General features: G+C 26.1%; 4 protein-coding genes across 4 annotated transcripts; 2 read left to right on the forward strand and 2 right to left on the reverse strand.

Annotated features, from left to right (window-relative positions):
- Positions 1-38: 38 nt before the first annotated feature.
- DICPUDRAFT_156660 (uncharacterized protein) lies at positions 39-1,044 on the reverse strand (the record flags this gene model as incomplete). Its single annotated transcript, XM_003291931.1, has 2 exons — positions 39-740; positions 802-1,044. The coding sequence occupies 2 exons, from the start codon at positions 1,042-1,044 to the stop codon at positions 39-41; spliced, it is 945 nt and encodes a 314-aa protein (XP_003291979.1).
- A 632-nt stretch (positions 1,045-1,676) lies between these two features.
- DICPUDRAFT_39856 (uncharacterized protein) lies at positions 1,677-2,629 on the reverse strand (the record flags this gene model as incomplete). Its single annotated transcript, XM_003291932.1, has 3 exons — positions 1,677-1,820; positions 1,903-2,243; positions 2,320-2,629. Coding segments are annotated over 3 exons (795 nt in total), but the record flags the coding sequence as incomplete, so codon positions are not given.
- A 383-nt stretch (positions 2,630-3,012) lies between these two features.
- On the forward strand, positions 3,013-9,887 carry DICPUDRAFT_156662 (uncharacterized protein; the record flags this gene model as incomplete). The annotated part of the gene is made up of 6 exons (XM_003291924.1): positions 3,013-3,025; positions 3,431-3,904; positions 3,986-4,140; positions 4,207-5,895; positions 5,967-9,452; positions 9,537-9,887. The coding sequence occupies 6 exons, from the start codon at positions 3,013-3,015 to the stop codon at positions 9,885-9,887; spliced, it is 6,168 nt and encodes a 2,055-aa protein (XP_003291972.1).
- Positions 9,888-11,582: 1,695 nt separating this feature from the next.
- Positions 11,583-16,351, forward strand: DICPUDRAFT_99199 (uncharacterized protein; the record flags this gene model as incomplete). Its single annotated transcript, XM_003291925.1, has 6 exons — positions 11,583-14,144; positions 14,214-14,393; positions 14,590-14,768; positions 14,835-15,015; positions 15,609-15,813; positions 16,140-16,351. The coding sequence occupies 6 exons, from the start codon at positions 11,583-11,585 to the stop codon at positions 16,340-16,342; spliced, it is 3,510 nt and encodes a 1,169-aa protein (XP_003291973.1). The 3' UTR covers positions 16,343-16,351.
- Between the last annotated feature and the right edge of the window lie 484 nt (positions 16,352-16,835).

The raw sequence follows: 16,835 nt of genomic DNA on the forward strand, positions 1-16,835 counted from the left end.
AAAAAAATTAAATAATATATTTTATTTTATTAAATTATTTAAACTAAACCCCACAAGTTAAGGATTAAATAATCGGTATATTTGGTATAAGTCCATTGGTAACCATTGAATTTGTTGATGTATGATTTTGAGTTACTGTTGGTTTCTTGATAAATGTAACCATTAGATTGACCGATTGCATTAGCAGTTTTAACGTAGAATGGAGTGTTTTGTAACCAAGCTTTGTTATAGAATTGTTGGGTTGATGCGTAGAGAAGGAAAATTTCTGGACGACCGTTTAAGTCAATGTTCATGTAGAAAGCAGAGTAGGATGAAAGATAGACTAAATTGTATGGTAATGAGGTGGCTTTGTAATTTGAGTTGACATTACCAATGGTGTATACTCTTGAACGAACGAAAACACCGTTAATATCATAAGTGCTAACCATGTTGTTGGTACCGTTGTTTACGATGACAACGAATAATTTATTTGCTTGGTCATATGAGGCAGAAGCAAAAGTCATTTGAACGGTATCGTAAATGTTATAAATACCAGTAGCAGCATTCATTTTAGTAACAATGAATTCATTTTGAGTAGTAGTTGGATTAACTGACATAACAAGGAATAAATCAGTATCGTTGGTAGTTTGTGATGATTCAATTGATAAAACAGTGAATTTAGTTGGATCGAAATCAATCTTTACTTGGTTAGCAACCCAAGTATCGACATTTAATGAGAATAAATAAATATGATTATCAGCCTAAAAAAAAAAAAAAAATTAGCAATCTAAAAAATTTAAAATTAAAAAAATAAGATCTTACTAATGAAGTGGCAAAGAATGAAATAACTCTAGTAACGGCATTATAAGTGGAGTATTGATTGGTAGTATTGATGTGTTGGTAACCAGATAAAGTGTATTTTTCGGTAGTATTGTAGATATTGGCAAAGTCATAGAGACCAGCAGCAGCAGTTTGGCTATCTTTATTCCAAATAGCAAAGGCTGTATCACCCATACAATTTGAAATTAAGGCCAAGATAATAACTAATAAAGCAAATACTTTCATTCTATATTTTGATATTACGTGTAACTAAAAAAAAAAAAAATTTTTTTTCTTAACTCCATTTTTAAAGCAGAAAAAAAAAATTTTAAAAAAAAAAAAAAACAAATTATTATATTTAAAAATAATAATTTAGTTAACTCATTGATTTTAATGGTTTTTAGAGACCCGTTAGTTTTATAAAAAAAAAAGAGTTTAAAATATAAATAATTTAGAAAAAAGATAACTCAAAAAAATTAGATAAAGTTTTTTTTATTTTTTTCGAGCTTGGAGTTGGTGTGCTGCAGTATTTTTTTTTTTTCTCGGATTCTTGGTGATGTCATTCAAAACCACTTTCACAAAAATAAAAAAGAGGCAAAAAAATCTAAAAATTGGTTTTAATTATAAAAATAAAATTTTACGATGAATTTTTTTTATAAAATAAAAACACAATAAAATTTTATTTGATTTATATATAGCATAAAATTTTTTTATTGCGGTTTATTACATGTATTAATGATAATTTGATTGTTGAAATTTAAGAGTCAATGGTTTTCTAAAGTCTTCAATATTAATTTTAATTGGTGAATTGTTTTTTGCAGTGATTTGAGTTTTTAAAACATCTTATTTTAAAAAAAATAATAGCATTAATACACAGTTTAAAATATTTTATTATAAAAATAATAATACATACTATTAAATGCAGATTTACACAAGGATTTTAAATCAGAACCTGAAAACCCATTTGTAGCACGAGAAAGTTGATTATAATCGAAATCTGGATCAACGTAATCTTTTAATATCTAAAATAAAAGAATGATTAGTAAACAATTATTACTATTATTATTATTATTTATTATTGTTGCTGCTATAGAGTATAATTACAATTTGTAAAATTTGTTTTCTTTGTTTTTCGTCTGGTAATTTTATTAAAAAATGACGTTCAAAACGTCTTAAAAAAGCTTTGTCAATAGCCTCTATTCTATTTGTTGCGCCAATAATAATGATTTTATCATTACCGGAATTGAAACCATCCCATAATGATAAAAGCATTGATTTTTTACTTGTGGTTACTTCATGTTCACTATCTCTATTACCTGTCATTGAATCGACTTCATCAATAAAAATGATTGTTGGTTGAAGTTTTTTTGCTACTGAAAAGATTGCTGCTACATTTTTTTCAGTTTCGCCATACCATTTATGATCTAAAATTGAATGATCAATAGCTAAATAAATAAAAAAATTAATATTTAAACTATTAAATTAATGAAAAGTAGTAGTAGTGGTAATAAAAACACTTACCTAAAAAGCTGTAACCGGCATAGTTTGCAATGGCTTTGGCCATCATTGTTTTACCAGTGCCTGGTGGACCGTGGAAAAGAATACCTTTTGGTACATTGAAAAGGTCTTCGTTATTTGATTTTGATGGTTCTCTCTTAAAATGTTTTGCTGCTTCTAATGGTAAGAAAATTGAATCTTTAAGATCATTAATAATTTCTTGAAGTCCTCCAATATCCTCAAATGTTATATTATTTTGTGTTGGTAAAGCTAATGATTCTAAAATTTTTAATTCATAAGAATTAAATGTCATTTGTTTAATTCTTTCAATATTCTAAATAATAATAAAAATAAAGTTAATAATAAAATATGAAAATAGAAAAAAAAAACATGAAAAATAAAAAAAATGAAAAAACGAATGCATATAATTTATATGTGCTGTAATTATAATTATTATACTTACTGGATGTTCTTTCATTTTTTCTATAAATGCTCTTTTTTTGAAGTATGTATTTCCTAAATAGCTAAGGGCCATGTATGCAGTGGTACCTAAAATTGCTGCAGTTAACAGTCTATTTAATAAAATCTCCACTCTATCTTTATCCATTTTATTTTTTGTTTATAATATTATATTATTTTTATTATTATTTTTATTATTATTATTATGATAAATATATTAGTAATACATAAATAGTAAATAAATATTTGAATAAAAAAATGATTAACAATGGTAGTTTTGTTAAATAAAATTAAAATTTAAATTTAAAAAAAAAAATAAAAAAAAATTTTATAAATAAAAAATAAAAAAATAAAAATTAAAAAAAAAAAAATTTTAATTAAAAAAAGAAATTTATTTTTTTATTTTTTTTTTCTAAATTATTTTTAAAAAAAAACTTGTTTTAACTTTACAATATATTTATATTTTCAGCTATAATATAATAATACAACAATATAGTAATATAGTATAGTAATATAATAATATAGTAATAAGGTAATAATAATAATTTCTAATAAAAAAAAAAAAAAAGATAACAAACAACACTGTTTAATTATATTTTATTGTTTTTGTGTTTTTGTTTTTTTTTCTTTCATTTTTTTTTTTTTTAATAGAATATTTATAAATATTATATAAAAGGCAAAATGTTTGCTTTTAGAAACTTTAATAACAATAACAATAATAATAATAATAATAATAATAATAATAATAATAATAATAATAATAATAATAATAATAATAATAATAATAATAATAATGATAATAATAATTCAAAAGATAATATAAACAATAATAAAAATAAAAATAATAACATGGATAATGATGATAATAACGATGGTGGTACTAAAGAAAAGTTTAGTTTCTCTAAACATGATGAATATCATCTAAATAGTTTAAAAAGAGAATTAAAATTAGAATTTTATAGAATCAGTGATGAAAACTTTTCAGAGGCTCCATATTTCAAATTTTTAGAAGAGTTGGTCGCAGAGTTGCCTTTGTTGGCTCTATCACCAGAGGTATTTAGTTATCTATTCAAAGAATTAAGCGGATATCCATTGGACTCTATAATCGAAAAAATTGGTGATAAAAATAAATTTCCATTTTGTCAATATGGTAAGGACTTTTAGATGAATATAAATAAAGAAATCAACAAAATTTTTTCAATAGTATTAATAAAAAACTATTTTTTTATAGAATGGACCAAGAAAGCATGTTTTTTTAGATGTAAAGATTGTGCAGTAACAGATACAAGTTGTGTTTGCTTAGCATGTTTTAAAAATGGTGATCACATTAAGAACAACCATGCATTTATGGTTGAAGAAAGTGGTTTGGGTGGATGTTGCGATTGTGTAAGTATGATGAGTAACAAACAACAAGCATTATCAATCATATTAACTTTTTTTTTATTTTTATAGGGAAATGCTGACTCGTTCAAACCACATGGATTTTGTAAAGATCATTTTACACCAGAAAAAATTGAGCATCCATCAGATAATTTAGACAAGGAAATAAAGATGAGTGTCCACCTCACAATGAGGTTCTTTATAAAGTATCTTTTACATTTATTGCGTATAGTATCCAAGCCCAATTTAAAACAGTTTTCAAAATATAAAAAGAATGATATTCAAAGAATTTTTAGACAGTATGTCGAAAATGAAGCTATAAAGAAAGAGAAAAAACTATTTAAAGATAGAACAAGAGAGTATTTAAAACAGCAACGACTAATGTATGAACGTCACATATTACATCAATTAGAAAGAGATAGAGATGCAAGAGAGGCAAGGGAAGAAAGAAATCAGAACGAAAACAATACTGACAGTGATGAAGATGATAGCGATGATGATAACAATAACAATAACAATAATAATAATAATAACAATAATATTGTTCTTAATATTAACAATAATAATATCAATATCAATATCAATAATAATAACAATAATCATATTGGTATTGTAGAAAGATTACGTCAGCAATTTGAATTTTTTCAAGGTGGAAATCTTATAATTCGAGATCAAAATGATTTGGATTTTGAAAATGACGAAGAGGAAGAAAATAACAGTGATGACGAACCAATTCAAAATCCCCCTGAACAAATATTTAATAACTTATTATATAATCCAAGAGATGTTATTGGTAATTTAATCGAACATATTTTTGGTGCCAATGATGATGAGGCCCAGCCAATGGATACAAATAGTGATGGAAATAATGAAGAAGAGGAAGAAGAAATAAGGGTAGAGGAGGAAGAGGAGGAAGAGGAAGATTATGGCAACAACTGTGATCTTTACTTAGCCACTGAATCTGATGGTGAATATAGTTATAGTAACGATGGTAGAAATAAAAGAAAAAAGATTTATAGAGAAAAAGAGTCTGATAGCTATGGACTCGATATCAACAGTGATGATAATGAAACACCAGATGAGGATGACGAAAAAGAAGACGAGGATGAATATTTTGAAGGTTCTGACAACGAAGAGGATGAGCCTGAAGATATTAAGTTCAAGGAATTTGAACCAACATTATTTGGTAAAAATTTTATAAACCCCAAAGGTTCTGTGCCACTCAACAAATCTCAAAATCTTAATGCAAGTTTAACAAATAAGGTTGTCATTAGAAAATTCCTTAGAAAACTAACACTAAGCATTGCAAATAATTTACTTCGATGGATAGATTCTGTTGCTAGAAGCTCATACCCAATTCTCTATATTATCAGCGAAGAGTTTAGTAGACGTCAGTTAGATCCAAACAATTTCGAATTATACAGTCCAATCGAGCTTCCATATCTTGATAAAATAAGCTATCAGAAAGATACTTTTGGAAACTCAATGGGTTATGTTTTATCACTTGTAGACTCAAGAGCATCAGTACTTATGATCTTTAGACCATTAATCATCTCACTTTTGGGTAATAGATTCTTCAAGTTTTTATTTTGTGAAGAATTTCTAAAAACCTACAAACTCTTGGCCCTATCTTCCAACCGTAGGATTAGATCACTAATATCTGCCATCTCTTGTCAAATGTTTGAACTTCCGTCGATTGCTGTGCCATTTTGTACTGGATACTCAAAACAAAATCTTTTTAGTACATTAGCAAAAACTTTGGTAGGTAGTATAAACTATAAATAGATACTTTAAAAACACTCTTAATACTAATAAACCCTTTATTTTATTAGCTATCATTGGTTCAAATGAAATCAGAATATGATCTATCAACTCCAACCGGAAGAAAGAAGTATGAAAATGAATTTTATTCAAATCAAGATTATAGCTACATTTCAAATATTTTTAAACATGATAAAAATTGTAAATTTCTTTATGAAAATTCAGAATATATTGATGACTTATTAAAGATTACCAATGAAATTCAACTTATAGTGCCAGTTGTAAGAAAAATCAAATGTGCCATGGAATACGAATTATCAGTTCTTTCGAACGTTGTTTCAATTGAATGCCAAAGCTTTATTACTTTTGACACCTTTTTCCACTCCCTTTCAAAACAATCTATTCCAATTCATAAATATTTTGATATCTTATTAAATCACCTAAATGATTCAATTTCAAAATATAATTCTACTCCATTAAGTCCAAATGATTCAAGATTAATTAAAAATAATAATAATAATAATAATAATAATAATAATAATAATAATAATAATAATAATAGCATTGGTAATAATAGCAACCCTACAACAACTACAACAACTACTACCACTACTACCACTACTACTACCACTGCAACAACAAATCCAGCTTCACCAAAACCAATGGTAACTCAAACATTTAGTAAATTTAATTTATTATTCCCACAATCAGATATTTTTAATGGTGTTGCTCCAGTTCAATTACATTTACCAACCAATAGACTAATTGGTGTTTATATTTTAAATGCCATCGAATTAAAAGATTATTCAGTTGAACAAATTAAATCAAAACTACCTTTTGATTCATTGGTATTTTTAGCAACCCAATCAATGTTACCATCTGTACTCATCCATCAATTCCATTCACACCTTTGGGAAAGAAATTTAAATATCAGCGAATTTAATTCTTATTATCTTTGGTCATTACTGTCATTGGACAACACCTTGGTGCAATATTGCTCAATTTTATTAGGTCCAAAATACTTTATGCTATTATGTCTCAGTAACTTTACAAGTAACTTTAAAGAAATTGAAAGCAATCCCAATGCAATTTCTCAATTCTTTAAATACTTGATTTCAATCATTCAACATAGAAAGCAAGCAACATTCGGTGAAAAGGAAGCTCGTTACCACGTAATTCAAGCCCTTACCTTTAATGTAAATAATTTTTCAAGACTATCAGACCAAAGAAAAGAATTCTCCCAATATAATAATGTAGAAAATGTAATTAAACAAGTTAGTCAACCTAAAGATGGTAACTTAGTTTTAAAACCAGAATATTGGAACCGTTTCGACATCTATTACCCATATCATTATTTTGATCCAAGTTCAGGCACTAGCAAATCTTTAGCCAACTATTATGAATACTTAAAACAAATCAAACATCCAATTCCTGAATCATATCCACTTCCAATGGTTAATGACCCTTTGCCAGATAATTTAAAAGATGTCGAAAAGATTTTAGATGACCCATTACTATTCTCTATTATCAGTGCAATCATCTCCAAATTTTTATATCCAAAATATGAAATGGTCTCAAACTTTACATTCAGCGTTCATAGCAATAATGATTTCTCTGATAATGTATTAAATAGATGTATTGCCCAATTTTTATCAACGGACCGAAGTGACTCAAATGAATACAACCAATTCTATGACCCATTAATCAGCCACTGTCTCTATATTATTGTATTATCAATTCGTACCTTTATGGAATCAAAATCACAGGATCTCTCAGAAGAAGAACAATCTAAAATCCATAACCTAATTCAATGTACTATACTTAATAACTTTGAATCAATATCCACATCAACTAATGACTTTAATAATTGTATCAGCTGCTTATTTAAACCATTTAGATTGTTATACAATGATCATTCAATTCAAACAAATCTATTCTTTTTAATTATAGACTTATCGTTCCATATAGAAAAGCTCAAAGTGTTTTCAGATAAAAAAGATTTAATCAGCAAATTTTTTACATACCTTCACGATTTTGACTCGAATGTTTCAGAACTATTCACCCAAAAAAATTTTGATATCTCATCATTACTTTCACAACAAAACGAAATTAATCATAACATTAGAAGAAAAATCGCCCAAGAGAAACAAGAAGAAATTAGAAGAAAAATGGAGTTACAACAAAAACAATTTATGCAATCAAATCAATTACTTTTAGAAGAAGACGATGATGAAGATTATGCAGATCACGATGGAGGTCCAACCAACACCACCAAAATAGGAAATCTACAAGTAAAAGATTTAGTTTGTGTTGTATGTAAAAATAATCATGAAACCCCAAATAACCCAATTTGCTCCATCGGTGTCACAGAATATAGCTCTGTAAAAAGGATGAGTGAAAACCAATCATCGCACGATCCTTTACCAAAATCTAAAAAAGATTTAGACAATCGTAAAAACTCAATCCTAAATACAAATGCATATAAACTACCAACCACTGACATCGACGATAACTTAATACAAATAATCTATGGTACTGGTACATTTACCCAAACTTGTAGTCATTATATACACCATTCATGTCTCACTCAATACTCTGCAAATCCATTTGATGGTTTTAAATGCCCACTTTGTAATCGCTATTCAAATTTAGCATTACCAGTTAACCAAGCCAAACCAATTACCGATGATGACTCATATAATATCACAACCCTACCACCTATAAGAGATGTACTTGCCACACTATTCACATGTTACCCAAATAAAGAGACACCAAGCTATTTAATTGACAAAACCGACTCTATCTATTTCCTCAAATTTATATTAAACAACATTGAAACTTTAGAAATTGCATCACGTAAAAACAACAACTACTTGACCATCCCCACCGATCCAATGAAACAATCAATCGATAACTCCTACCATGTTTACTCCAAAACTGAGTTCCAACGTCAACTAGATACACTTACTCTTTTGTATAGCAATATCATCAAAATCACTGAAAGAAGATATAATACCTATGACTTTTATAAAAGCGAGCTCCAATCCAAATATGCTCAAATTGATCCATTCATTATTGCAATTTTACAACACTACGTCAATCGTGGCACTGACCCATACCAATATATATTACAAGCTTACACTCACTTGGTTGCAGATATCATTTCAAACAAGGTCAGTCAAAACCCACTTTTCAATTTATTAAATCAGCAAGATGAAATCGAACTCATTTTACAACCATTCATTAGAAAATCTTATCTTTTCTTACACTATTGTTATATTTCCTCAAAACCAATTTTTGAAATCAATTTTAATTTTAGCAATGACGAAGATATCTATACCTTTACTCCAATTACAATTGAATCATTTTCAAATATTAAAGAATTAAAGAGAAAATTAAAATTACCATCAATTTCAGAAATTTCAAATGATAACGAATTTTTAATTAGAATGAATCGTATAATGACACCATCTAGTATCAAAACTTTCAAATACCCACTATTACATACATTAGAATCAAAGCTACCAAAATTCATAGATTTACCAAATGATCATATTGTAAGTTTTAATAATTATATTTATTATTTATTATTGTTATTTCTTATCATTAATATTTCTTTTTTTTTTAAATATTATAAATAGACATTTTTAATGGATAATATTACCAAATCATGTTCATCTAATTGTGATTCATTACCACGTGGTGTTTGTTTATTCTGCGGTCATGTTGTTTGTTTTGGCAATTGTTGCCCAGGTGAATTTAAAAATCATATTAACAATTGCTCATCTCATGGTATTTTCCTTGGTATTTGTACACCAGAGATATCACTATCTCTCCGTAACTTTGATAGAGACTCTTCGTTATCCATTTACTATGACAAGTTTAACGAACCTGCTCTAAAATCAAAACCAAACCTTCACTTAGATTTAGATTCCACTAAAAATATTTATATTCAATGGTTGAAAGGTTTAATACATCAAAGACAAAATTAATCTCTGTATAATATAAAAATAATAAACCTTAATATTTTTAAGAAAAAAAAAAAAAAAAAAAAAAAAAGAAACATTATAATTTTTATCACAAAACACATATCATAAATTTATTGTATTTTGTAACGTATACTATTTTTTTTTTTTCAATTTTTTTTTTTTTTTTGCAAAAAAATTTTCTTTTTCTAATTTTTTTTTTTTTAGTTTTTAAAAAACTTTTTTTTTTATCTTTCATTTTTACAAAACCGAAAACTTTGTGTATTTGAAATAGCTTCTATATGAAAAAATAGTATTGGTATGTTTTATTTATTTAGCAAAAAAATAAAATAAAAAAAAAAAAATAGGTTAATGATGATTGTGTATTCAATTCTAAACTCTCGTGTTGATATTATAAAACATATCGAGCTTTTTAACACTGACAACCTATTTTTTTATTTTTTAAAAAAAATTATAAAGTAAAAAAATTAATTCTAACCCTTTTTTTTTTATTCTTATAGAGTTTTAAACAAAATAAATATTGCTATTTTTTCTGCTCTGAGTTAATTATAATGTAAGTCTCAATATTACTTTTTTTTATATATATATTTTTTATTGTCTTTTTTTTTTTTAATGATGAAACAAAATTAATATATCTGACACTTCTAGTGTGAATATGGAATTAGTACTCTATATTTTGATCATAATTTCTACTCTGACATTTTTTTTTTATTGTTTTTTTTTCTTTTATAAATATATATGTTTAATTTCAATAAAATATTAATATTAACCTATAACCTTTTTTTTTTACAGATTCTATTTTGTATTTTCCGTAAATTTTTTTTATTTTAGGTTGGTCCGGGTGTTTCCTTTTTTTTTCTTTTCTGTTTGAGTTTTATAAAAAAATTAAATAAATGCATAATATTATTTTTCATTTTCAAAAAAAAAATTTTATAACCATCATGTTTATATGTGGTTTTATTTTTATCTTTTATTAGTTTCTTTTAAAATTTTCTTTTTGTTTTTTTGTCGTATTTATTTTTTTGTAATTTTAATTTTTTATTTTTGTTTTTTTTTAATCACCAAAAATATAAGGTTACCTTGGTTTTCTTTTAAATAGGGTTATTCAGTTCTGAAACTGGACAAAGTTAACACGCAGCTGTGTGTTATTATTTTTTTTTTTGAAAATAATTAAAATATTTTTTTTATTTTTATTTTTTTTAAATTATTTTTTATTTTTTTTTATTTATTTTTTTAATTTATTTTCAAATTTAATTATTTATTTATTTATTTTATAAAAGTGTATTATCTATCAATTACAAAATACTTTTTTTTCAATTAAACATCTAATTTTTCAAACCAATGTGTCTTTTTTAGATATTTGGTTTTGATTTACACTCAGGTTTTTTTTTTAAAAATTTTTATTTTTTTATTTTTTTTTTTCTTGTCTGAAATTAATAATACACATCACCCAAAATTTTTTTTTTTTTTCTCTAATATTTTTAAAAAGAAATTGTTGTATTATAAAGAAAGGAAAAAACAAATATAATAAATGTATGTATTAATTAATAGGAGTAATAATAAAAATAAAAGAAAAAGAAAAAAAAAAAGATGAAAAAGATGAAAAAGAAAGAGGTTATTGATTTAATTTATTTTATTATCTTTAGAACCATAAAAAAACAATAATATACATTTTATAGTGTTATAAAGCAATATAGTAAAATGGGGGATCAATATTCATATTACTATCAGCTTCAACAAGAAGAGGCACAAAGACAACAGCAACAACATCAAACACCGTCATATGACTATTCATCTTACCATCAAGATCAGCAACAACTCCAGCAACCATATGGATATGGAGGCCAAACCACTTCTAGTGATGGTTATGGACCATCATACGTAGATCCAACATATCAGCCTCAACAATCTTCGACTAGTTCATATGATTATTCTCAGCAACCATCTTCGACGGGCTCATATGATTATTCTCAACAAAATAATAATAAAGGATATGACCAATATTCAAACTATAATCAGCAATCGAATACTTCATCATCTACATCCTACTCAGGTTACAATACATCACCATCAGCTTCATACGACTATTCTCAACATCAAACCTCAACTCCAACCTCAACACCATCATATGATTATTCCCAACAACCAGGTACATATAATACATCGTCATCGTCATCATCACAATACAATACATATTCACAACCAGTTACCAGCAATACAACCTCGTCACTTCAAACATTATCATATGATTATTCCCAACAACCAGGTACATATAATACATCATCACCATCAACAACATCACAGGCACCAGAATTATCTGGTCAAACATCAAAGTATACAAGAAGTCAATCATTTAGAAATATTGAAAATTTCCAAAAACATCAGTCACTTTCAACATCAGTAACCTCTTCACCAATTCAAAACTATAGTGCAAATAGAAATTCATGGGGTTATGACCAAGGAAATTCTTATCAACAACAGCAACAACAATCACCAACCTCATCAACATACGATTACTCTCAACAGCAAAGATCTAGTACACCAACAGCTTCATCATATGATTATTCGCAGCAACAAACCACACCACAACCAGGCACATATGACACTAGTAGTAGACCAGTTTCAACTTCATATGACTATTCACAACAAGGCAGTACACTTTCAGCATCATCACCATCTACACCATACAACTATTCAAGACCTGTATCAGGATCATATGACTATTCACAACAAACCCAACAACAGCAATATGACTACTCACAACAACAACAACAGCAACAACAATACCAAGATAGTTTAAAACAATATAGAGAAGAGGAGGAAAAAAGAAGAAAAGAATATGAAGAGTCATGGAGGGTTTATTATGAACAAAAAGCTGCACACGAAAAAGAACAAGAAAGATTAAGAAATGAAGAGATGGAAAGAATTAGAATTCAACATGAACAAGAAGCAGCTCGTTTAAAGAGTGAATTAGATAAGCAAAGGGACGAGATTGAAAACATGAGAAATAAACTAATTCAACAACAAGAAGAAACAAAAAAAAAGGGTGCAGAAAGTCAATTCCAAATAGAGCAAGCTAAAAAGAGTGCATTAGAATGGCAACAAGAAGAAATGAAGCGTCAAATGATTGAGGTTCAAAAAGAGAGGGAGTTAAACAGAAAACATGAAGAACAGGTTAGATTAGCACTTTTAGAAGAGCAAAAAACAATGAAAGAGAAGTTAGTCAAACAAGAAGAAAGTTTAAAGGTTCAACAAAAGTCATTCCAATCAAAGATCCAACAAGATGAAGAAAAGAGAAAACAAGAGCAAGAAAGAAAGAATCAAGAAATGAAGCAACGTGAGGTTGATCTCTTAAATAAAAACAAGGAGTTGGAAGAATTAAAGAGTAAATTAAATAGTGACCTTAGCTCGACCAATAAACAAAAAGAAATGTTGCACAAACAAAAGGAAGATTTGGAGAACAAGAATCGTATTGAAAAAGAGCAAATCGAAAAGTATAAGCAAATGATTGAAATGGAAGCAAGCAAAAAGAGAAATGAAATAGAAATGATCCGTCAAAATGAAGAGAAAAAGCTAAAAGAACAACAAGATCATCTTAATCGTCAAAAGGAACTTATTGCTGTTCAAGAAAAAGAATTATCGGTTCAACAACAAAATGCAAAGGGTGTTATTGATTCTCTTCAACCAATGAGGGATATGCTGGCAGTAATGAACATTGGTGGTAACAATAACAATGACAATACAAATCTGACCCCATCTAAATTTTCAACTGCTGCAACCAATACTCCAACTACACCTTCACCACCAACAAATAAAGTACCAGTTGTTCCAAGCAAACCAACAAATTTACCAAGATTAAATCAACAACAACAACAACAACAACAACAACAACAACAACAACAACAACAACAACAACAACAACAGCAACAACAGCAACAACAACAACAATTACCACCAAAAACCTCAACTCCACCATCACAAGCACCACCAGCACCACCAGCACCACCAGCCAAAATTATCCCAAAGAGTTATTCAGAAAAAGAATTAAATACAATCGTTAATGGTTATAAATTTGGTGATATTGTTCGTGTTCAAAGAGTTAGTAGAAAGTGGCTTGCTAGAAAGAAATTCAAAGATTTAGTAAAGATGAAATTAGTATCAAATGATCCAGAAACTGAAAATCAAAGAAAAAGATACAAGTCAGTTAATGAATTATATACTACCGAGCTATCTTATTTAAATTCATTATTTGTATTACAAGACGTATGTATTATTTTTATAATTTTTTCTAATATATATTAACAGAAAAACTAATTTTATTTCTCAATCTAGTTTTACTTTATTCCAATGCAGGTTGAGGCAAAGGTAACTAAATTATTTAAGAGTGAAGAAATTAATAAAGTATTTTCCAACCTTAGAAGTATCGTAACCATTAGTAGCGAACTTGCACATTTGTTAGAGGAAAGACTTTCACAACAACCAATTTTAATCGGTGATATTTTTGTTAAATTTGTAAGTTTTTAATTTTAACCAGAGAATTCAATTTATTATTTTAAAAAAAAAAGTTTATAAAATAATTCTTTTGTTTTTAAATATCTTTTTTTTTTTTAAAAAAAAAAAAAAATTATAATAATCAGTTTTAAAAAAATGGGTTAATCTCTTAAATCTGTAAATACTTACTAATTTATATTAAATAAACGATCTATAGGCACCCATTTTCAAAATTTATGTAGAATATGTCAATAATTTTGATGTTGTCACACCACAATTAAAAACAATGATTGAAAATCCACAATGTACAACTTTCTTTGCAGAGCAAAGAAAAAAATCTAAAGTAACAGCAGATATCAACTCCTTATTAATTATGCCTGTACAACGTGTTCCAAGGTAACTATTATTATAATAATAATCATAAATATAATGACCCTAATATTAAATAATTATTTTAAATAGATACGAGTTATTATTAAGAGAAATTTTAAAATACACCAATGAGGATCATATTGAATATAAAAATATTAAAACTTCATATGGTGCCATCAAAAATATCAACAAGTATATTAATGATAGAAAAAAGAATGTCGATAATAGAGCAAAATTATTAGAGTTACAAAAAGAAATTAAAGGTGCCCCAGTAAGTATACATGCAAACAATTTTTTTTTTTTTTTTATATTTTTAAATGTTTCACTCCAAAAAATTTTCATTTTTTAAAAACACATCCGTAATCACCCAACCAGTTTGCTAAAAAAAAAAAAAATTTTAAATGTGCATATACTCCAAATAGTCCCCACTTTTTTTTTTTTTTAATCCAATTTTTTTATATTTTTTTCACTTTTTCGTTTAGCTTGTCAACATCAATGCATATATTTTCCAATTTTTTTTAAATTTTTTTTAAAAGTTTTATTTTTTCACAATCACCTCCATTTCCCAAAATATCGCATAGCGTGACCAATATTTTATTTATTTTATTTTTGTTTCAATTATTTTTGTTAAATCATAAAAAAAAAAAAAAAATATCTATCAACTTTGAGAATGAAGTTGTTGGGGCTTCAAAAGGATTTTTTTTTTTTTTTTATAGATCACCCAAAAAAAAAACCCTCAACCTATATTAGAATTATTAGGGTTTAAAAAAACAACAATAATAATATAATATAATATAATATATTATGTTTTTAAAAAAAAATTTATATTTTATACTAACTAATAATTAATTTTTTAATTTTTAGGGATTGATGGAATCTCATAGATATTTCGTTAGAGAGTCTCCATGTAACATTTCATCAAACAAAAAAGGAGAAAGTGGTGGTTTTTATTTATTCTTTTTTAACGATATGATATTGGTCACCAAAAAGTCAAATCTTTTTTCAAAATACAAATATACCTACACTATTCCGTTATTAAATGTTGATATTAAGGATATCAGTTCAAATGGTAAATATTAAAAACATAAAACATAAAATTTATAGTTAGATGGAACATGTTAGGTTAGAGTATGAAATTTGGTTTTATTTTTAAAAGTTTAAAGAGGGTGATCCACAATTTGAAATGGTTTTGCAGTTTTTTTAAAATTTTTAAAAAAAAAAAAAATAAGATCACAATCTTTTTTTTAAAAAATTTATATTTATAAAAAAACACCCTTTTTTAAAATATAAACAAAATTAGCATGCCCCCTAACCATATAAATAGCAACAATTTTTTGATGAGAAAAAAAAAAAATATTAAATCATTACTAATTTCATTATTTTAATTTATCACAGATTCAATGATCCGTATTATTGTTGGCTCACTTGACTCCATTGACGTTTTAATTTATACTATTTCACTTCCAACAAAGAAAGATAAAGACATTTGGTTAGTTGACCTCAATAATGAGACCAAGCCAAAAGAAAAAATGATTAAAATAGGTGAATATTCATCCTCTCAATTACTAGCATCCCAACAACAATTTTCAAAGCAATAATAGTGTTTCAAAAAAAAAAAAAAAAAAAAAAAAAAGAGAATCGCCATATGTTATTATTTTATATTATTAGAAAAAAAAAAAAAATTAAAAAAAAAATATTAAACTTAAATAAAACTTTGACAAAAATAAAATAATTTTTTTTTTTTTTCTCAATAACAATAAATCAAATACTATCATATTATTCCTATTACACACTGATTCTGATTTTGATAGGTGTGAATTTTTGTATCCAATAGTGTGTATTTCAATAAAAAATATCAATAATTAATGGGGGATGGAAAATTTTTTTTTTTTTTTTTTTAATTTTTTTTTAATTTTTTAATTTTTTAATTTTTTTTTTTTTTTGAGGCTTTATTATAATTAACACATACACATACAAACCACACAAATACCCTTTAAATCTGCACAAAAAAAATAACTTCATTTCCCATTCACCAAACAAATTTTTTTTTTTTTCTAATTTTTTTTTTTTTTCATTATTTTTATATCAAAA

Source organism: Dictyostelium purpureum (genome assembly GCF_000190715.1).
Source record: "Dictyostelium purpureum unplaced genomic scaffold DICPUscaffold_311, whole genome shotgun sequence".
Taxonomy (NCBI): Eukaryota; Evosea; class Eumycetozoa; order Dictyosteliales; family Dictyosteliaceae; genus Dictyostelium; species Dictyostelium purpureum.